At 43.2% G+C, this 23,842-nt stretch overlaps 2 protein-coding genes across 4 annotated transcripts in view; both read right to left on the reverse strand.

Moving 5' to 3' along the window:
- ppfibp2b (PPFIA binding protein 2b) overlaps positions 1-14,108 on the reverse strand; it is a 51,960-nt gene extending 37,852 nt beyond the window's left edge. For both annotated transcript variants that reach the window (XM_062546943.1, XM_062546944.1), the window contains exons 1-3: positions 13,935-14,108; positions 13,597-13,818; positions 3,677-3,784 (exon numbers count right to left, since the gene is read on the reverse strand). In XM_062546943.1, the coding sequence (XP_062402927.1) occupies positions 3,677-3,740 (64 nt within the window). In that variant the 5' untranslated portion in view covers positions 3,741-3,784; positions 13,597-13,818; positions 13,935-14,108. The remainder of the gene's footprint in view (positions 1-3,676; positions 3,785-13,596; positions 13,819-13,934) is intronic.
- A 552-nt stretch (positions 14,109-14,660) lies between these two features.
- Positions 14,661-23,064, reverse strand: olfml1 (olfactomedin-like 1). 2 transcript variants are annotated; one of them, XM_062547163.1, is made up of 4 exons: positions 22,581-23,064; positions 16,455-16,608; positions 15,992-16,280; positions 14,661-15,759 (listed from the first exon to the last, which is right to left on the reverse strand). In XM_062547163.1, the coding sequence occupies exons 2-4, from the start codon at positions 16,578-16,580 to the stop codon at positions 14,966-14,968; spliced, it is 1,209 nt and encodes a 402-aa protein (XP_062403147.1). In that variant the 5' UTR covers positions 16,581-16,608; positions 22,581-23,064; the 3' UTR covers positions 14,661-14,965. The 2 variants fall into 2 exon arrangements, with proteins under 2 accessions (XP_062403147.1, XP_062403146.1); XM_062547162.1 differs by having other exon boundaries at positions 22,567-23,064.
- Positions 23,065-23,842: the final 778 nt, after the last annotated feature.

Consider the following 23,842-nt stretch of genomic DNA (forward strand, 5'->3'; position numbering starts at 1 on the left):
AACTGAGGCAATCACCCCTTTGTCCACGTGTCACTGGCTACAAAGTACGGCACTCTTGCAAATCTGCTCCAATAACTCCATCTGGCCCCTGAGGAGAGTTCGGGATTCAAGGACATCTGCAGGCAATTAAGATGCCATCACGTGGAATAGAATGCATATGATGACACGATTCCAATGGCCGCGTCCAACATTAATACGCGCAAAAAGAAGAGCCGGCCTGTCAGCCATCATCATGATGATTAGGACCTCCATATGCTTTTGTTTCTGATTTGAGGTCAGTGATTATTCCTAGCATATTGCGCGAAATGTTTATTCACTCTAACTTTTGAACATAATGCTAATTGGTTTGAACCGCCAGTCTAGAGAAAATGCAAGATAATATCAAACATATGGCCCATTTGGATACAAATGGAACATTTGGATTCAAATGGATCATAACTTACGGTGCTATTGCCTTGAGGAAATGGAGCTGGAACTAGATTAACAACGAATATTCAAATTGCAGAGGCACGCAGGCCAAATTCAACAATCTCCGCTAGCTGGTCAGATGAACAGTGAACAGTGTACTCAGGGAAAGAGTACAAGTACAAGAGAGAGGCAAGAGAGAGGCTGAACAGATGTATGGAATTCAAAGAGAAAGGAGGGACATAAATCTGATACAAGAAAGACGCTCGTAACTGCAGATCGACTTGTGCTCCCAGACTGAATCCCACAGCAGAAGGAGCAAACCTGGCATGACAAACTGCTCCATTCATTCCCTCTCTGCTATCTTCATACACAGCAGGTCATCCAGGGTCACCAAGCGCCTTACGGAGAGTTCAGACAGGCAGACAGCACGGTGGGAAGCTGCACCTTCTCTCTGTGCTGCCGAACAACCCCCACAGAAAGCCCCTGCTGTCAAAGGCCATAACTTCACCCGAGAGGTTGAACCGGTCAGCCTGAACGCAAACGCGCCCTCAAACACCTGAGGTTTCAAAGCTCCACGTTAGGCAGCATCCACCGGTGCACACGCACACACACACACACACACACACACACACACACACACACACACACACACACACACACACACACACACACACACACACACACACACACACACACACACACACACACACACACACACACACACACAACTATGAAGGCCTGTTCCACTGGAGACAAGCGCCAGGCTGCTGGAGCTCTAAACACAATGTGTTGTGGCAGACGCCGATATGCGGGGGCTGGCCGAGGGCATACGGACGTGTTCGCAGACACCCCGGCGCGGAGGGTACTTTGACAGGCCGAAGCTGGATCATGGGGGAAGACGCTGATTTGGTGTGCCTTTTGTTTTGTTGCCAGGAAGCTCTTCATTTCCTTCGATCACGGTCCAAAAGCGGACCCCCCTCTGAGGCGAGTCACATGAACACCTAAAAAGCGGAATCGGAGCCAATTCTGGCCGATGGTTTTTACAGGATGAAGTAACAACTGTTCTGTCATTTAATTTGATGAAGCTAAAATCACTGTGGCTTCCCAGTGCACCGTGATCTTTCAAAACGCACGTCATTTCACAGGGAAAAGTTTATGAGTCAGGTATGATTCACAAATTTTCAGGACAACATTGCAAAACATCAGGGCAAAGGTTAGGCTGTATACAAATTACATGATCCAGGCTGCATGACCAACCATTGTCTGGACACCTGGATTTATGGCAGTTTACCCTCTTAAAAGAGGCGAGATTACTGTAGTGACCAAAAAAGGTTCCACTGCTAATCAGTAGGTGGCACACTTTCAAATTCCTCAGACGGTTGTAAGGAGTTTTGCATTTCAGTCGATACTTTGAGAAGTCTAAAGAAAGCCCTGCATTCCTGTGGTCACCTTAAACATTCCCACCACTTTCTTTAAACACAAAAAAGACTTCCTGTTCTGCTCCATGTCCCATAAACTCACACTTGCACAGCACTTTATACTGTAACTGGTCTAACTAGTGTGACTGGCCATCGTGCGGCAGGCAACCAGAACAACCAACCCATATTGCTGCTCTGCCTTATGGTCTCATTTGAATGGTCTCAATAGGCAGTTTAGCATAAATAATAGGTATTATTATGATACTATTTGCAGACCCAGTCTGTCCTGGTAAATAATGGTAAATACAGGAAGTGACTTCAATGAGGAATAGCTAGAGGATACATAAGCTTATGGTGATGTTAATGTCAGTTATTTTAGGTCAGTGAACAATTACTGTATACATGTGACTATGCAACTGTAATGTTCTCTTGAAAATAAGGCAACATGTCCTACATATCAAACACATGTCATCTCTGGGATAACAAACAGTTTTAATAGCTAATACTGTAGCAATCATCTTTTCTGCAGTATCCAGGATGGGCCATAAAGTATTTTATGCACTCTAGACATTGCTTACGCTGTGGTCATAGTGCATTATATTTGTGGTCTGGGAACACTACATTCACTTTCTTAGTATAATCTCTTATTCATCCAAGAAACAAAATGGCATCTTCCTCTTCATCCCACAAGCCTTCATTTGTTGACTGCCTGCAATAAGCATTTATCCTAATTATTGGGCAGCAGGGCAGATGAAGAACCCCTCACCCTCCTTTCACCCCCGACACAATCGAGCAACCTCTGCCTCCACAAGGCGACAAGAAATGCCTGTCCTACAGACTTTGCAAATGCATGATCTATTCAACAAGGTCCACACATGTGGAAACCATTACAGCTGTTACAGGAAGCCACTATCTTTTTATCGGTATCTGGACCGTAATGATTTGTTCATGAAGATTCCTCCTGTGACCATGTACAGAATATTGTGAGAGCCCTTTTGCTTTTATATAGTTGTTATCTCTATTTTTTCAATTGTTTCATATTCTCATAATTTTCTTAGACATAAGATCTAAGATCTTAGATATGTGTATTCATCAAACTAAAAATAAATGAAATATATGGTTATGGTAACGGTTATGATATACAACAGACGCTTTTGTCCAAAGCGACATACAAATAACAACAATATAATAGTTAAGTAAACTATTTAAAAGTTAAAGGTAAAATACAAATCATAACACATACAGTAAGAAACGCTTTATAAACTAGAAAAGCTCTCAGAGAGCACAGATCTCCGCCTGTATTGTTTTTTCGATGTTGTCATACATTTGAACCTAAACTATTCAGATCACCACCACGTGGCCATACCATGCCATTACACCACTAAGCTAAAAACATAAACGGCTCTGGAATCCCGATGGTGATACGGATCACTCCCAAAATGTAATCGTTTCTTCCTTGGGTCATTTCTGACCTTCCCTGGAAATTTAATCGAAATTCCATCCGTCCATTACTTATCTTGCTAACAAACAGATGGACAGACGGACAGACAGACACACAGACAGACAGACAGACACAAGAACGGAGAGCACTGGGCAACTTATTCCGCCAACAAGGAACCACTGAGGAAAAGAGTCTTATTTCAAAGTCAACAAGAACACAATAGTTAATGAGTTTCCTCTGGCATGATCCTCTAAGTGATTTAACTTTTTTCTGCATTGATACAAACATTCAATGTATTATAAAATGGAATCATGTTATGTATATCTAGCAAATAGATGACTAAACACATCATTTTGTAACTAATTTCTAAGAACTAAGTAAGAAATGACGACGAACTGTTAGCTCTCACCTGCAATGATGTCATCCATCTGCTCCAAGGCAGCCTCCAGCATATGGCTTGCGTCGGATGCCATGACGATTCAGTTCAACTGCATGCACAGCAAGACTGCCCTGTGTCCTGCAAAAACGCACACAACAGAATAGAGTCAGGACAAGGAAAACAAACAAAATTGAGTTCTACCCTCATTATATTACTAAAATATAATTACAATGGACAACAGCAAGGCTGTTCTGCATTTCTGCCCTGTGATTATAATAGGAAAACAATGTTCTTGGCAACAACAGAGGGAGACTGCTTTGCATAGCGATTGTGCGCATTGTGAGTCAGCTCTTAACTCTCTTTCCAGCAGTTTCTTTAGTGGACAGCAAAGATCATGATTCTGTCACAAGTCAGGCAAACTTGCTAATATTACTGCTAAGAATTCATTGCTCATGTTCATGTTGTCGAAAAAGAAAAACATTCTAGACAAGTCATAATGTTGTTTCTGGAAGTTACCAAATATTCCTGTTCAGTCTATTCATCATTGCACTGTTTGTGTATTATGAGATTGTTGTCGACTTGTTGACTTTTTTCCCTTAAGGATGCAAACGCGAAGCGAAATCACAGACACAGAGCACATTGCAAACAATCCAACATTCATCGAGGCACTATAAATTAATCCAATAAAAATTCCCTATACTGCCCACAATCATTTTCTTCAGTCGATATGCATGCAAGAGCATGTGTGATATTTTCTGTATCCACATCAATCTCATCATTTATGTCAATCTGATGAGCATAGCCTACACACAGATATAGTAGACTTAAGGCATTGCTTTATGAATGAGGCCACCCTCAGTGATGTGTCTGCAGTGGGACCCAAGTACAGTATGAAGCAGTAACAGGGAAGCCCCAGGCGGTTGAGTAGGCCTAGTTGGTATTTCCCAAGGTTGACCTCCTATGAGAGGAGAAATGACATAGTGTAGCACAGAGCAGGGGTTCTCCATCCCGCACTCTCTCTCCTTCCCTCCCCCTGTCTCTCTCTACCTCCCTCCCTCCCTCTCTCTCTCTCTCTCTCTAGGCCATGAATGGCAGAGGAGTCTGAGATTAATTAGGCCTCAGAGCTAGTGTTTCATTCCTTTGTCATCCTGCCTCGTGGCACACACGACCGGACCAACACATAAAAATAGAATGAGCTGCCTGTATCCCGTGTTACAGCGCGGCTGACCGGATCAGAGTTTGACAGGCCAAATGCGTCGGTAACAGGAGCATGCGTTCTCCCTGCTAAAATCTTATGTCATGACAAGAGGTCAGGCCTCCGTGCTGGGAAAGGAGAAAGGGGAGGAAATCACTGGACTGAAATGGGATGGTGCATCTGAGATATCTGCTATAGCTGTTTCATATTACATGACATCTTTGCCACCCCTCCATTCATGATGAACAAAATAAATATCATTTATCTTGCCAGTAATAGCATGCCAGCTCTTATATTAGCTGCGATATCATATGATGCCGTTTAAGTAACTCTGACATAGTGCACATCGCAGTATATCAGCTGGACTGTGAATAGACAGCGTGACCATTAACTCTTCCTGATGAGGACACCACACAAGATGTGGTCTGGGACACAAAAGGCAACTGTACAGGCCAGGCACTGAAAGGGTGTGTGGGGGACCTCAATGCTCTTAATTATCCTGACACATTTAGCTTGACACAGCCTAGCCTGACGCCTCCATTCATGGGCAGTGAGAGTTGCTGTCTCTGACATGGATTGGAAGGCATCCTGGACAAAGGCTCCCGCAGCCTTGTACTTAAGAGACTGATAATAGAGAGCAAATTAAGGCCTTCCACTGTGTGCCAGCAGGACATTAGCAGCCCCTGTCACAATCCATAGACACACTATATTGTTCTATTAAGCACCAGAATGACTAATTCAGTGTGAGTCCTTTTATTGGCCCTCTACAACACACCAGAACAGGAAATGATGATGGTGACATTAAAACCTAGCACTCAAATGACTAATGCACAGTGTGATGTAATTAAAAACTCCACTATACCTTTCACCAACACGTTACTCTAAGTACCACATTTGGTATTTCTGGTGGGGTAGAAGTGCCTTTTTTACATTCATGTCTCACCCGAGGGTTGTACGACTGTCTGTCATGAGACTTGATAAGTTACCAAGTCAAAACTAACAAGGTCTCTGTCTCAACAGTGCCTCAGGCACACCCAGTAACACTACCCTATATATCATAACAATGGATGAGAGACCGATATGCATATGTGCTTCCTACACCGAAGCCCAAACCACTGAAGCCACACAAAAGCACTTCAGTGTCCACTTCCACCACCCAGCTCATCGCATGCTGAGTACTTCAGAGAGTGCTAGGCACTAGGAGCTGACAGAAGAGTGAAAACATGCCATATGGCCGGCGTTGTTGTCCGATTCAGGGTTCCTCTCACTTAAACGATAATGACAAAAATATATGTGTCAGTTCTTCCCTTGACAAAAGGAAAGAAAGGGGGGAAAAAACGTTGTCCACAGATAGTCATATTTCTAGCCAGCGAGGCACTCCCCATAGACGTCCAGCACCTGCGAGCGCTGCTCTCAGGATAAGCCGCTGACACGCAGGGCCAAAATCCAGCGGACTGCGGCCGAAGCACATTTCCTTGCGAAAAAAAATCAACATTTCCGCTGAGTTCAGCTCTCGGGGTGCAGGAGACCGCAGCTTTTGCAACAAACCAGAGCGACTGCCTGTGCAGCAAACTGAACAAAAGACTTCTGAAAAGTTCCCTTCAACGACCACATCAAAAGCCACGTGCCCACTCACTTGGCCTTGAGGTTCCACCACGCTGGTCAAACATCAGACCCGGGTCCATTTTTGTGTGGTCGACTGAAAACAACTCAGACAATGAACTTCAAATATTCAGATAGTAAAATATCATTAGCACAAGCACATTCCTTCTACTACTGCCTCTACAGCAGTTTATGACCCGATTTAAATGCGCCATTCATTGCACTCCAACAAATCTGTTTTAAAAGCTTGTGCACTAGCTCAAGGTTGCTTAAATGCATTGCAACATCTCCTGCACACCAACCATCTCAAAACACACAGTATCTGAATAAAGAGCCTTGGTAATTTGTGTTCCTCAAACGCTCTACCTACCTGTGAGCCTTTGTATCTCCTCAGTTAGAGCTGCACATATTCCATTCAGTCAGCCCCTCAACCCCCCCTCCCTGTCACACTTACACACACACACACACACACACACACACACACATATCCTCGCTTCCTTGAGTGTGTCTGCCGGCTACGCCGGCTTCAGACAGTTGCGGGTCACCGAGCGCCTCCAGTGCTACCTCTAAAATGATTAGCGACATGGCGGACGTCACATGCCGGCCACTGTTCTAAGTGCATTAGCCAGAGAGCCGACTCTCAGTGGATCCTGGTCCCTGCATATCATCAAACTCTGATAAGCTTCTGCTACAAGAGGGGTGATGGTGGTGTGTGGGTGTGTGTGTGTGTGTGTGTGTGGGGGGGGGGGGGGGGGGGGTGCAGGAGTGGGCAGATATGGAAACAGAAATGGATACTCAGTGTGGCCCTTTAAAAGCCTCCATTCTTAAAATGGGGCCTCTTCTTCCCTACTAGGCAAGACTTGCACACACACATACACACACACTGCAGTACACACATACACACACACACACACACACACACACACACACACACACACGTGTGCAAACACACATACACACACAGACACACACACATACACATACACACACAGACACACACACACACACACGTACAAACACACATACACAGACACACACACACACACACACACACAAAGAATAATCTGCCGCAGCACTGGAGAATTTCCATTACTCGGCTCTTTTCACTGCATTCCAGATTATTTTACAAGCTTTCACTTTCTGCCGCAGATATTAATGTGCCACAATAGGTGAGGTGTATTAAAAGTAGACGAAAATAGTAAACCATGCAGTGGCAAGGCCTTCTCATATAATGCCTTGGTAATGAAAAAAATGTAGTGCTCTTACTGCTGAAGATGGGAACAATCTGTCTAAAGGAGAGAGAGAGTTAGAGAGAGAAAGAGAGAGAGGGAGAGAGAGAGAGAGAGCCTCACAATGAATTTAACCAGATGTAAATACTAAATGTCTTCTATTCTTTCTATTTTAGAAAAGTCCTCCAAATACCATTCTAGACCTCAAGACTGAGATAGGGTTTTTTTTGCAGTTAAACCAACAGCTCACTACTATGAGGAGGAGTATGTTCTCAGGGCAGACTGCACAGCGTGACAAGGCGAGAGACCTCCTTCCCATCAAAGTGTACATGGACTCATGGCCGAAAGCTGCCATCTCGGGTTACGGCTATCAGCACGGTCTAATTCTTTCACAGAGAGCAGACACGTCGAGCGATTGAGAAGAGCAAACAATAGACGGCTTTCTGCCGTGTCGGCGCTGTCACACCCTGTGATTTCAAAGACACAGTTCCGCAGCGCAAAAGGCAACTTAGGCAAGTTCTAGGTTTTGATGCACCTGCATTGTAGACTACAACTGCATAGAACAGATCTCTGCAGTAGCAACAAACCTCCAAATACAACTATATCTGTATAATAAATGTCATTATACACAGCATCATATATCAATTAATGCAAAATATTCCATCTACAAAGGTTTACAGACAATGTCATTTGATAAACATCACACAGTGTGTTGACGGTCACATAATGATCTTGTAGTTTTTGGAACAAATGTTTTCTCTTTTGTTTTTTTTCCGTTTTCTGTCAAATATAACAAAGGACCAACAAAGGGCATGGACATAACAACCCCCGATGACAGGAATCTGGCTCCAGGGATCCTGCGCCTTCCTTGTTACCAGGCACACAGCAGGAATCCTCATTTCAGTCAAGTGGACTTGACACACATTAGGGTGCAAGTGTGCCGTTCTCCCTCATTTTCTCCAGGATGTTTGCACAAGCCGCAACGGGTCACTGGAGTGCGCCAGCGACCACTCCGGGCCCGTGAGAATACAAACCCGCGTAGCAGGAAAAGCCACTGAAACTCTAACTGAAACAAACAGAGCACTGCTGGCATTTACCAGGGCCTTGGCTATCACACATACAGGGACACTTAGCATAGCATTCATTAACTACAGTGTAGCGCTCCATGGATATATGCAGCACTGTGCTGGCTGTTGGTTCACTTTACTACAGCGTTATTGATTAGTAGTCAGTTCAGAAGGTCGGACCATGGGAAGTACCAGTGGCACACATAGCTATGCTGTGAATCTGTCTCTGATAGTTTACATGAGTTAGGAGCTGTACAGACAGCATGGTAATCATTACAAAACCAAAGCAACACAGATATCAACAGTCAACTTTGTCTGTTTTCACTGTGTGAATATCCCACAGTTACTCAGAATCAAATTTGTTTTTCTTTGGAAAATATTTTTGGGGCCTTCACCTCACTGGCGGGACATCAATCTTCCTCAAAAAATGTCAACATCAGTCGAGCCTGACCTAATCGCTGTGGCAGTGGCCCTTACGTAGCCCTGACACTCAGTGGCCTCAATCACGCACATCCATCCATGACCAAGGCTCTACACACAACAAAACACACCAACATACAACAACATGGATAACACCCAAGCCTTGTGTATCTATCACACATATAAGAGGATGTCTATAGACTGAACATGTCCATTTTTTTTTAGGATTTTATGTTTGGACATGGACCTAAAAGTGTTCAGATTACAGTGGAAAAGCATGTTGTGTGTAATTACGTTTTACATACGGGTCATAAAGTCCTATCTTTAAACATTTGGCTAGTGACTGAAGGTGCTTATTAGCATTTTTTTGTTTTGTTTATGGTACAGACATGTTCAGGAAAAAAACATTTTTATGTGTTCATGTTTACTATGAGCCATACGCCTGCAGCATAACATCAGCAGGGAAGAAAAGCAGGGTAAGCATGAGGTGGCAGACCAATAAAGCCAGCGTGTCAACACGGCTTAATATGGTACAACATCAAAGGGAGGGACAGCCAGCCACATCAAATCACGCCCCAACTCTAGAACATTCTACTGCTCCGACAGGTTTACGTTGTGGCTGACAAGATACTACAGGATGTTTGCACTACCTGTCAGAGTACAGAACTTCTTTCCTCAGAGTTTAAAATGAAAGAGGGTCCTGCATGGGAAGAACAGGTGAACTGATCTGTGTGAGTGAAGCCCTTAGTACAGCTCAGAGGCCATGAGTGGCCAAGCAGCACAAGCCCTCATTGTTTGTGGTTCTGGCCAGAGAGATGGAGTGATGGTGAAAGAGACGGAGCTGGTGGTACCTACCGCTGCACCCTGAGCAGCATCGCTGGGCTGGCAGACCACATGAAAGCCAAGAGACAGCAGGCAGGGCCTTTCCAAGAGACTGTCAGTGTCACCTGGCCGCGTCTCTGTACGGGGCCGACGAGAGATATGTTTTCATCGCCGTATCAAAATCGCAACCTACAAGGCAGCTCACCCGAGACCAGCTCAGCTCGGATGACAGTGGGATCGTGTTACAGTCGCAGAATGCAATTTGTGCCTCATGACTTCGCCGGTGACATGACTTCAGATCAGCTCACTGACAAGCCAGATGGAATCCACTGCCAAAACCTTCACACTGGTTTCCACCCACTAGAGCCAGCTTCTATACATGGTACTGGGCAAACACTAAAAGGCATTCAGGTTACTTTCTGGATGTGTGTGTGAACATTACTGTATATATTCATGGGCAGTTTGGTTCCATGGTTTGGTATTTCTGTCGTGGGGAATTGGGATTGAATGAGTTGATGTCCAGTGCACAAGGGGAGCTTTGGGCCAATGCCCATCAAAGTCCTATCACTTGGGCCAATGTGACTGGTCAGCCATGATGCTAAAGCAAAATGTCATTCTGCAGCAGGTAAAACCACGCGTGTCACCCACTCCTATGGAAATGCCAGGAGGTCAGTCGAGGAGCAGGAAGAGCAACATTTCCCTTTCTGTGGCTCCCATGGCCAGCAGGGGCTGACAACATCTCTGTTATTATCATAATGCAGCTCTCATGCCATTGGTTTGCATAATGTGCCATTGGCCATTTTCACTGCATGTCTCTTGATTCACTTGGCTAGCTGCACACTGCTCTGTCAGAGCTGCGTGTGAAAGACAATATCCATCCTGTACTTCAGTCTGTATTTACTTTCCAAATATTTGCATGTTATACTTTTGACAATGATCGGACCTTTACTCAGGTCTTTTACTGTGTCATACGGTTTGGTTGCTTCCAATGTCTTGATAGCCATATTGTTATCTATTAGAATAAAATCATATTTGCTGCTAATTAGTTGCATATGCTAACATAGGTTATAATGTATAGTGATCGTCTGGGGTAAGATCAGATTGTGGTCAGTGTTACTGGTTATGGTTAGGGTTGGGTTATTTGACAGGTATCCTAATTGCCAATAAATATTGAAAGAGAGGTCATTGATTATTTATGGGCAAACAAGTGAAAAGCTACGTCTTCCTTAGTCCTGCATCAAGATTCCAATTTCTACATCATATGATATTGGCAACACCAGGTGAGGCGGAGTTTATTTTCACAGGGAGAAAGCATTGCGTCAAAACACTGCTAGCCATTTAAGATGAAAGTGCTCGACAACTTTAAATATTTTTGGATCCAACCAGTCAATACAGCTGGTCCCTGTGCTTTTTCAGGTGTTCCAAAGCACTAACAATTTCATATGCCCCCCTCCCCAACACACACACCACACACACACACACACACACACACCTCTACTCTGGCTTTCAGGATCTTCTAAATTGTGTCAATATGTCCGTTTTACTCTGAGATACTTAATTACATATAAAACTGAAAGTTATTGCCCTGAGTCAGCTGTCATTAAGAGTGAGCGCCAAAAGAGCGTGTGCATCGCCCCCCCTGCACAACTGGTCGATCAAGTTTCTTTCACCTTCATGGAAACCTGCCTGCCCAACGGAGAAGGCCCCAGGCAAGCCCTGAACAAAGAACGGCTGAGCAAGCACCGTTCCTGTTGCTTATTTTCCCAGAGCGGTTTGCTTGTTTGTATCCACAGCCCACGCCCTTCATGCATCCAAGGGCCTGTGCTCGATTAGCTCTGACAGGGGATGGTCATCTTACTGAAGCACATTAAAACAATGTTCACGTCGTCCCTTCCATTTAGCTTCTAGCTGAGTGACCAGGGGGGGAAAAAACCCCTTAAAGTTTGTTTTGTTTTGTTTTATTTAATTGGCTTGAGAGTTGGGGAGATATGTAAATGAAAATGTTGATGTGGAGGATATCAGCTGCCGAAGAAGACTAGAATTCATAGCTTTCCATCTCAGAGGATGTTCAGCGGATGAATAATGTGATTACATTTGTGAATGTGATACTAATAAGAATACAATTCCAATCAAGCGACACTGTAGTGCCATAATTATACTGCATGTGTGAGGACAAAATAGCTGTCAACAGGAGACAGGAGTTGGGTCCGGTTTTAATCCAACTTGGGTTGACATGAGCAAACAATCACACGATCTGTTCATAACGTTGGCTTGACTCCTGGGCCCGGGATGTCATCTCAAGCCATACAATTGCACACTGTTTCCCAGGAGTTCGGGCGAGCTGCAGTGAGAACAGAGGGCAAGCTGGGCACAAATAAAAGGCTTTATCCATTTGTGCGAGCACATGATCTTCAGAGTAAGAGCCTGACAGCCCCTCGCAGTCATTACCAAGTAAAATGTCCTCTGGTGCAGCCATGGCGCCTGTGTGTTGGCTCTATCCTACCTCTCCCTCTATCGCCTCGCTGGGAAGAGCGACACGCCGATGGAAATGTAGCACATTCTCTTGAATGAATAGCAGAGAAAGATTCTATTCATATCTGTCGCAGTTATTTCAAAGTATGCAGTGGAAGGGAAGGTCTGATTGGTAATGCATGCTCAGGTCACAACTGCTTGTCTGGAGGGGGTGATTCTGTGAAAGCTCTCAGTCAAGCAACAGTTACTGGATGCAAGCAAAGTTGTAAATAATTTCAGGGATTAGGGATCGTGGTGGCCTTGTCAAGAGTAAATCCAGCTCATCACATCTGAATGAGGATTATCTCCTGACTGAGAGGCAGTTATCTGTGTGAGGTATTTGACAGGGTAATTAACCATGTGCTTGCTTCTGCACACACAACCACAAATACCCACCCACCCATACACACACACACACACACACACACACACACACACACACACACACACACACACACACACACACACACACACAAAATGATTTTCCTATTAATGTCGAAAAAATCTACTTTGATCATCTGGGGTATAATCCCTAAATCTGCCCGGCTCAGTTCATAATCCAAGATCACTTCACACCCCAAGTGAACACTCACAAGTAGCAGCATCAAGGACTTCATGCAGTAGGCATACTTTCGTCTCACATGCTGAAGGTGTTCACAGTTGAAACGACACTGTATAAGTACAGCTTTTTCCAAGAGTTCTCCAACAAGGTCCAGATCATTGTCTTGTGGAGAGGAAAGATCCAGCCATTCCAAAACCATCTCATATGACACAGACAGATGATAGGAATATTAGGAGCATACACGCAGGAGAAAATCGCAAGACATCTTGACTCTAATTATTCACCATGTGCAGCATATTCACTATGAGAGAGCACTGTGATACAATGAAGCCTCATTCACAACTTCGAGTTTAGGCTACGTTCCCAGGGGATGGACCGGAATTAAACCTCCACTACACGCACACATCTGGTCACTCTGTTACGCCATTAGCAGATTGTACACCGCCATCAACCTGAAATACCACAATCATATATCCCCTTCGGGAGCAACCAATGATTATCAAATGGTGGCTCAAGTTGTCAAAAGAGAAGAGTTTACAGACCTGTATGGCGGCTGATCCACTTGTTCCACCTGTTTGCCACGCAAATCCAAAGCAAATCGGCAAAATGCAACTTGACAACAAACTGACAGAGTGACCTTTCTTTCCTGCTGCTCTCTGTGATATAACCAAAGCGCTGAGTAATGTTCAAGCCCACTGTACAGCACTTCCCTAACCAGGCAGCAAGTCTTTCGACTTCACCTAAGTCATCACAATTGAAGTTCGCTGTGAACAAAAGAACAACAATAAAACATCAGCATAATAGCTAACACCGCAGACTACTTTAACAAGGGATCAAATAGTGCTGTTGAGTGCAATACAGAACAAGTCCGGAGACTCACCTGAGCGCGAGAATAAAGCCAAAATAAATACTAATCCAGCACGTTAGCCTCCAGGCGTCATGTAAAGTCAATGCATTCAATCAATCAATTAATGTGGGTTTTGCCAAATTGGCAATAGTTTTCATTTCGCACGGAGCATCATCTCCCATGTGAAACTCTCGGGCGAGAGAGAGCGCCGTAAGTTCATCCGAGCGTCCTCCTCCATCCTATCACCTGTCATGTGATTTTAGGGGCGGGCCAAGACCAGTCCTCTCGTGAAGTTGTTTGGTTTTTCTCTTGGTACCCAATTTGAACTCTCCTGTACTGTATGTTTCACCAAAACATTCACCTCACAACGTTATTCTTAAACAACTAAAACCCAACAATCAGATATGGTTTAGTAATTACTGCCTTGTATATATTCTATTGAGAATACATATAGCCTAATGGACCAATACATTTTACTGCATCAGCATCGCCCATTTATTATATCAATTATTGGAGCCTTAGCCAAGTATATTTTCAAATGTAGCCTACTGTCTGCTATAATATTGTACTCTCAAACTATAGACTAGTCAAAGCTATTCAAGTAGGAGAATGAAGCAACACTGGCATCTAGTGGTAAGACGAAGATAAGACCATTGTCTCCATTCTCACCATCACTTCTGCACAGTGGCATATTGTGCTTTTTGATAAGCAATATTAGTGAAATATAAGAAAATACAAATACTTGCTCATTGTATGAGTGGGACTATATTTTTATTAATTGAAAGAGATCTCTAGCAATTGTTGAACATGGGCATAAACAGCATCTGCCAGCATCTGCCATTTTATAAACTTTCAAACCATTGTCCGAATACTTTGATATCCATACATTTGAGTAAGACAGCAAATGTCTATTAAAAATGTCTCATATTCAAAGCATGCTTAAGGTTAATGATTTGATTTGGCTGCTTACTACACCAGTTATTTGAATGATCTTTGGGATATACTGTACTGTGTGGAATCTACAACATGCAATTCTAAATATCAGCTTCATGCCACTAATCACTTCAATTAGATATAGCCACATTTTTCTTCTTCACATCTAGTTTGTAAATGGTTTGGTAGCCGTCATCCCAACTGAAGAGCTGCTTGTCTTTGGGGTAATACTGCATGCTGGCATGGCTGGTGTAACCCTTGGGAAAGAACAGAACAGGGGACTCTCCATTAAAGATGGAGTCATGGATGTCGAACAGGCAGCGTACGCTGGAGCGTCCACCGTGATGGGAGTTGTACACCACATACATGGTCCCGCAGATCACGAACGCGCCCTCGGCATCCCGACTCTCGCAGGGCGTGTCCCAGGAGTGCTCCACGTGCAGGGTGGCCACGTCCAGTTTTGTGATCACCAAGTTCCCTTCAAGATCAGGGTCGGCGTGAATGCTCCAAAGCCCAATCTCGTCCACTACCAGGTGTACGAACGTGTGCGGGGAGAGCGCGTAGGCAGGAAGGTGACGAGCCCCCGGCAGTAGAATGCTGTCACTCACTGTACGGTTGAGGAGATGGACCTTGACAATCCTGTTAGTCGTGTCTGCTTGGTGGTAGTACACAAAGCCACGGTAGACTACATGGCCAGTCCCCTGCCATGGGAAAGGGAGTTTGATGGGGTTGGCATTCTGGTTGGAGTTGCTCTCACGAAAGGTCTTCACAGAGGGATACTCGACCATGGTGTTATTTTTTGTGCCGTCAAAGTAGTAGACTTTTGCTGAGCCTTCAGTCAGGTCCCTCAACCAGGCCCCATAGATATCGCCAGTTTTCTTCACAATCTTCATGGAATCGACACCTGTAAGAACTGTGCGACAATCTGCAAAGGCATATTTTGATGCCAACACATTAGTTACATGCATGGAATGCAAGCAAAATAGTTTAAAGATTATGTTAATGATTTTCCCAAAATGGCCGGTGGTCAAACAAACAAAGATCTCTCTCTCTCTCTCTCTCTCTCTCTCTCTCTCTCTCTCTCTCTCTCTCTCTCTCTCTCTCTCTCTCTCTCTCTCTCTCTCCGTGTGTATGTGTTTTCTTCATGTGTGGACTACCTGTCCCAATGTTGACTTTAGCCTTCTCCCTAAGCTTCCGGGCCTCTTTGAGCTGTTGATCCAGCAGAGCCTCCTCTATGTGCACCTGAGGCTCGTCAGGGACCCTGGTCTGCAAGTACTCCATGTCCCTCTCCAGCCGGCCTACCCGCAACGCCACACTCTCCACGTGGATCCTCACCTCAGACTTATGGGCTGTTATGCGGTTCACCTCGCCATGTATCTCATTACTCAAGTCATAGATCTTCTGCCCATACACCTGTATGTTCTGCTCACACCTGATCAGCCGCTCCTGGACAAACACAGTGATAGAGGAATAAATACAGTTAGCCGTTAAGGCATGACATATACAAACAGCAGTGTCAATAAGGAGATGTATTTGATTGCTGCCTTTTGTTCTGTGCCGAGGCGAGATGGATGGAGAGGGCATTTCATGGCATGGAGTCCTGCGTAGGAGAACACTCACCTCCAGCTGTATCAGCCTGGCCTGGAAGTACTGCATCATGGCTAAATCCGAGGTGATCCTCTGAGCATGCCTGGGGTCGGACGCCAGGAGGAGCAGAGTCGCTAGGTGAAGCAGTCGGATATACATCACTTTGCCGAAGACTGCAAAAACAAATCTGCGGAAAGATGTACTGCTCTTACTGGAAGTTACGGAGTTAAGGAGCTTCAAAGTGAGCGCTGCAAATAACCAGAGCGTCTGGGGCTCCAGAGGAGTCTGGCTTGTTTGGTTTGTTATTGCGTGAGATGCTATTGTTGGCTCTGCAACTAACTTTCTCAAGATTGAGTGCTTTGTACTTTGCCAGCAGCTTTGTTTCCTGCCATAATAAACTTCAGATGTCCGGACAAGTCCTCAGCTTGGGAAGGCACAGAATGACCGCAAATTATTAAATATGATGTGACCACATGATCATGATCAACACTAGGTTTATTTTTAGATGAAACCAACAATCTGAAGTTCAGTTGGATGCCGACTGGAATGGACCTCCTACATAGAAAATACCCCCACAGTATTTCTCAGTTCAACTTTGAGGATGAAGAAGTCTGTTATAACTGCAGGATGATAGTGTGTTTGTCTATGAAATGTATCTTGCATAAGGCACACAGCCTGTGGTTCTACTGTTCTTACATTTTCTGCTTTGGCTTAATAAGATATTTTAAGTCATATCATATCAAATTTATGTTACATGTAACACCTGACACCTCAGTGCTTTAGTTATTGAAGGCGCTACACCAATAGTCAAAAAAGATGTGTGTTATTGCAGATACGTCCACCAGAGGGAGTCACATGTCTATTTCAGCAGTTTCCAATGTGCCTGGCAGTGTACCTCAGACCACCCCCTATCATCAGTGATCTTTTCAGATATTGCAGGTTGGGAGCAGTTCACCAGATGAGTACACAAAACCCTCCATCATGACAGACACAGTTCACAATGTTGTGATACTATACTGTACATGCATCATGACCACAATGCACAATTGTCTATAACCCCTTGTATCAATTATGTAGGCTGATACATAATGCAGTGGACAGGAAATGGGTTTTGTCTTAAATAGTAATAACCAAACATGAGTTCTGCATTAACTAGAATATTAAGTGCAAACACTCTGCTGTTTCAGTTTCATTGCAGTATGCGTTTTGTCAGTTAGACAACACACCCGCGTAGCGTTTTTTTTCTCCCTTCTACCCAGGGAAGGCCAACCCCTCACTGCCAGATGGGCTCTATGCTATTCCCCTTTCCTCAATTTATTCTTTGCATGTCTTTAATTACTTATGGCGAGATAACATTGTGGAATTTTGACTCATAAATGTAAGCAGGGTTATAGAATAACAGCTGTATCAATTCAATGCAACCTTTATGAAATCCTGTAACTGTCAGATAAGAACAGACAGTCCGTGTAGTCTGTACCCTATTTTCGTGTCGGCGTGACCCTGAGTTTTCACGGCGAACCTGAAGCAGGGCTTTGTACTGCCTGATGACTGAACCACCACACTCCCTTTCTCTTGGCTCAGGAGACTGTGAATGGCCTTCATTTGGGCTGGAGAAGATTCAATAGGGCGCAGTGTTCCGCGCTCCCGCAGGTGCACTTCTGCTCCGTGTGAGTCCCATAATGGAGCTGTTGTCCAGGAGGATCTCATGATGCCTGCTCTGCCTCCCAATGGCACAGGGCTTTCATGGCTCCCTTGGCATGTTTGTGTGTGTGTGTGTGTGTGTGTGTGTGTGTGTGTGTGTGTGTGTGTGTGTGTGTGTGTGTGTGTGCGTGCGTGCGTGTGTGTGTCTGTATGTGTGTGCGTGTGCGTGTGCGTGTGCGTGTGCGTGTGCGTGTGCGTGTGCGTGTGTGTGTATGTGTGTGTCTATATGTGTGTGTTTGCTGATGTGTGGATTCAGTGTTGAAAATGCATTGAGACAAATCTCAGTTCTCAGTTGAGAACTGCAGTCTGCAGACTCTGCACACACACATTAAGTGTTGTTTGTTGTTGCAATATTGGTCAGAAATGAGATTTCTTTGTCAGTAAAAAAAGAGTGGCGGTAATTAAATCTTTGGCTGTCTGTAATATAAGCAGCAGGGGTGATTATTCGTAGCTGTCACTCCTGTTGGCAGGGCCAAATTATCTGTGATTGTCTCCTGGCCGTCAAGGACCCAAGGTGCCCTGAGTGAACATAACATTGTGTACACGGCGTCCACGGAAAATTGCAATTGAATTTCTTGATTGTTGTAATTTGTCTCGATTTGCTTGGTAATATGATGTTTGGAAGCTCATGTCCCAGCCCCCGATGACCAATTTCTGCTTGCTCACCATTATCTGGCTCAAGAATGTTGTCTTGTGGATATAATTATCTGGTCTATTGCATTGTCATGGTATGTATCACCTGAAATGAAAAATGCAATTAATTGTTATTTTTTATGCCATGTGGCAAGAGATAAAAGGACGCAGCCAAGAGTTCAGATGTATGGTGGTGTACATGCCTTAGTCCAAACCTAGTTGAGTTGGCATTTTAAAGGATCATTCATGATTAAGCCTATGTATTAAAGCTTTTTAAACTTTTTTTTTGGAAGAGTGCCTTGTTGAATTCTCCTATAATCATTATAGACATTTGTCTACCAAAGAAGAGTGCCTTGTTGAATTCCCTATAATCATTATAGACATTTGTCTACCAAAGACCACCTTCACTAACACCTTATATTAGAGGAACTACACTGCAGCCCTCCAAACTCGTTAGTTGAGTTAATTTACGTTTGTAAATACAGAATGCTCTGGAGAAACTGTTCTTCTGAAGCTAATGTTGCATTTACCAACTAATTGTAGAGAATTTCTGTGGGGTTTCCGTAATTTTGTGTAATTTGCGTAAGTGGCTAAATGTTACTATGACTATTATGGCAGGAGAGACAAGCTGGTAAACTACTCTACTGTTATTTAGTTAGTAAAATTGCTTTCATATCATAGCCGTATTCAGCAATTTCTATTCTGCTTTGACTACCCTTTTCGAGAAATGCCTTTTAGACATACAGCTAAACCCCTTGGTATCAGAAACAAATTGAATGTGATTATTGAGGATGCAATCATGTCTAAGAAGCTATTTCACACTTCACTCCATATTTGGATGTAGTCTGCCTCATGTTAAGGGAAAATAATACCAGCTTATCATGTCTAGTAAACCTTTCTTTGCAAATATATTAAATATACATAACCGATTAAAATCACCACATCTTGGGGATGTTGCTACTGTCACCAAGTCCCATCCAAGCACTGGCAGAAAATAAAAAAAATTCTAATGATACTGAGGCTGTGTGATGGGTTATTAACTTAGCAGGCTGTTAAGTCAGGCCAAGTTGCTGGGGACGGCAGTGACAGTTATGAACACTAACAATGCACCAACTCTCACTACACACATGAACACATGGTAGGCTACTAGTGCTGAAGCCAGTATAATTGCCATTGTCATACATTTCTCTGGACAATCTGATACAGTTCAAGACAGTTCATAAATCGAAAGCAATGTGTCAAGAATTCAGTTGCACATAAAAGCTGCTTTGAAAATCATCACCAAATGTAAATGCACCTGGAAAATGCATGAATACTGGATAGCAGGCTTGTGCACAATTCCGAATTTTTGAATTTGCCTCCATTCAATTCATGAGTTGGAATTTGAATTGAATTGGCCCCACCCCACAGGAAGTTGAATTTGAATTGGAATTGGAATGACAGGAAGTGGAATTCAATTCATGGCAATTCAAAACAAATTCACAGTCACATACTGTAACAGGACGAATGTGTTGAATCTCACATACATTCAGTTCAGGGAAAATTACATTGGAAATGTAATTGATTACTGTTTTCAATTATAAATTGTGTGTTTGTTGAGATCCTATCTGACATATTTTGTGAAACTTAATTGTTAAACACTGCAAAAAAAGGGTGTCTAAGAACAAGATAAAAACACTAAATCTGAGGTAAAAGGTATACTCAAAACAAGTGAAATGTTTTGTCCATGCAGCAAGATAATTTCACTTGACAAGATTTTGGGAATTAAGATAAATAAAAAAATCTGGAAATAAACATGGTATATGGAAACTTAACATAAGCTGAAATTGCTAGTTTTAAAATCAGATTACTTATAAATATAATTTTTACATCCCCAAAATAAGTTTACTTAAATGTAAACTGACCCAGATTATATTCCTTTTACAAGTATATTATCTGGACATTTTGCCTTTATTCAGATAGAACAATGAAGATAGACAGGAAGTGAGTGGGCGAGTGATTGGGATATGACCGCAGGTAAGATTCGAACCGGGTCCCCGTGGGTACTTGCACGAGTACATGGTACTAATGCTGTAACCTGTTGCGCCACAGTGCCACAGCTTGTGACAAATCTAGATTACGTGTATTTAAAATTGTTACAGCCTCAGAATAAGTTAACTATAAATTTAAGCATAAACTGCTGTTTTTAAGATGATATCTTAAATCTTAAATGTCATCCTAAATTAAGTCAAATTTTCTTGTTACTGAATCTTAAAACAAGCTTTATTTTGATGAGAATTTGAGGGAGAGATGTAAAAGATCTCATTTTAACAGTATTTACCTAATTTTAAGATTAAATGCCTATTTGAGACAAAAAAAGATGTGCTTGATTTAAGATAGTGTAAAGTTGAACACTTAAAGTAAGAAATTCACTCTTAAAATAATGTAAATGATCTAACACTTCTAATGTATTTGTTTTTATCTTGATAAGAATCAAATAATTTGCAGTGTACCCTTAAATTATGTATGTGAATTGATTTGAATTTCATTGAATTTCAATTCTACTTCCCTTAATTCAAATTCGAATTGTAATTCTGCATCCTGTTTTTGACCTCAATTCAAATTCAATTCAAACTCAAGAATTGAATTGGAATTTAGGAGTCATTCTCAATTCAATTCTGAATTTTGCACAAGCCTGCTGGATAGGGAGCCAGATAGAAAGATTTCAGTGATGTATGGATGTCCTGTTCGAGACTTATAGATAACTGACATCAATAATTGTCTGTTGTATCAGTAGATGTGCAGCTGAAGAGGTGCCTAGTAACACATTACGCTCTCTGCCACTGAAGTCAGACATCCAGCCAGGTATTATGCAACTGTTGGAAATAGCAGGAGACGCACCTCTCACTTGCTTGTAAGGAGGAGCCAATAGCTGCTCTTTGACAAAGTCCTGTGAACCCGACCAGTCCCCCTGTCACATTTCCATAACTCCCTCACATCTCTGTTTTCCGGCTGTCCTAACTATCGGCCGGATATCAGCACGGATCAGTAGGAGTATAATGACTTTGTCAGGAGACTTCAAAGGACGCTATCTGAAATCCCCTGCGGAAAGCCACCCCTGTGGTGCTGCATAATATCAGGAAGGCAGTCATGCCTGGGAAGAGGCTAACCTGTTGGCTTTATTGAGATTGCGGAAATATGCCGGCATGTCTTATGCCTCATATTTTTAGGTCCTTTATCCGACTTTTACAACTTTGCACAATCTGACCACAGGTTCAGTTATACACAATAAAGGCCAGTGTTGTGTCAGTGCATAACTGACAGGTCTCAGAACACATCCACATTAGTGTGCAGCTGTGGAGCCCTTTGTCAGATTGCAGGCCTGTCACTCTCACGTCTGTGGCCTGGGCCCCGTTCTTTCATGATGTGACACGATCATCGGTGTTCATCTAGCTCCAGTTCTCCTGACAGACAGGGTTGTGACTGATGCCAGACGCAGTTCACAAGTTCACTTTATGGAACCAAGTGGATGGGGTTGAATGCCTGTTAGTAGAGTTTCATTTCTGAGTTTTCCATTATAGGATTAAGCTAAATTATCTAATTACAGTTCACTTGACTAACAAACATCAATCACAGTGTTAATAAGATCATGCTTTACATAAATTGTCCAACAATTAATGAACATAATTGAATTATGTTCACTAGAGTTGCACTAGATCAAATGTTAAACATACCAAGTGGAGTAGCTAATATATATATATATATATATATATATATAAATAAATATAATCGAATTAATAGTAGATGAAGGACTCTTAATCTGAAATATTACCCTCTTTTGTTTACCCAATGTTGTGTCAGCTTTTCCAGGTTGTCAGCCTTTATTCCCTTCAGATGTTTTTCATCCTGTCATATCAGGTTTGGCTCTGTTATGTTCTGTTGATTGCAGGGTGGTAATTAATTCACAGGCAGATGATCTTAGAGCCCAGTGGATTTCCAGGGTGATTGCACCGAAGAGTTGGTGTAGAAAAATAATCAAAACTAGCAGCCAAGATGCACAGTCCTCAGAGGTCCAGGCTTAAAAGACTGTTGTTCTGCCTCCCACAGTCCAGCTTTGAAACCTCCCTCACACACTTCTATTTACATATCGATATAAATAAAGCCTATGACTCAGTACCAAGAGAGAGAAGTGTAATAATAAGGCAACAACAAGCATATGCTACTAAACTTGTCATTAGCCTCTAGCTACTTGGCCCATCTATAGGAGTAGCCTACTCTCCCCGTGATCAAAGATTAGATCCTTCATCCGTATACTACTTGACTTCCTCTCCACTTTTGCAAGGAGATTCTAGATGGAAAAGAAGTGGCTGGACCTAGCAAGCCTACACAGGAAATGGAGTTCAGCTGTGATTTCTGAATGGCTCAAGGGTGTGTGTGGTATGTGTGTGGTGTGTGTGTGTGTGTGTGTTTTTAATTGACGCTGATCAAGTGTGGCTTGAAGGGTCCGGTTGCAACTCTCTGTTCCTAATGTAAGTTCTCTGCACTGGGCACATTGAAAGTACACACAGCCTGACAGTCCTTTCTCAGATGTGTGATCAAAGCTTTTTCAGATGTTGTGCATCTGTTGTTGGAACTCTCTCTCTCTCTCTGTGTGTGTGTGTCTCTCTCTCTCTCTCTCTCTCTCTCTCTCTCTCTCTCTCTCTCTCTCTCTCTCTCTCTCTCTCCCCATGTGAAAGCAATGTTCCACACCATAGATCTTTAATCTTTTGCTTGATTTTGAAATGAGAGTTGATGGCATACAAAATGGCCCCTTTCTCTGTTTTTATTTGTCCCGACTGACTTTCTGGGTGCACGCACGCACACACCATCTGTCTTATCCTCTCTTTCAACACAACTCAGCACATTCCCAGACCTCCTTCTCTTCTCAGACTGATCTTTCCCTGCACAGCAGACGGAGTCCACCACTGCATAATCCCAAAGGAGAAGTAAAGGGTAAAACCTTTAAGGAAGCATCCTTTGCTGTGCCGAGAGTTATACGGCTGCCTCATCTCCTCTTAGCGGTCCCCAGGGAGGTTCCTTTGAGTGACCTGCGCGGGCCAGTTCTGAAA

This window comes from Sardina pilchardus, chromosome 10 (assembly GCF_963854185.1).
Source record: "Sardina pilchardus chromosome 10, fSarPil1.1, whole genome shotgun sequence".
In the NCBI taxonomy this organism is placed as follows: domain Eukaryota; kingdom Metazoa; phylum Chordata; class Actinopteri; order Clupeiformes; family Clupeidae; genus Sardina; species Sardina pilchardus.

Coding starts and splice junctions, on each gene's coding strand:
- olfml1 (XM_062547163.1), bottom strand. CDS start 16,580: ATGTATATCCGACTGCTTCACCTAGCGACTCTGCTCCTCCTGGCGTCC. Junction 16,281..16,454: donor CCAGGCTGATACAGCTGGAG/GTGAGTGTTCTC, acceptor GTGTTTGTCCAG/GAGCGGCTGATCAGGTGTGA. Junction 15,760..15,991: donor TAAAGTCAACATTGGGACAG/GTAGTCCACACA, acceptor ATGCCTTTGCAG/ATTGTCGCACAGTTCTTACA.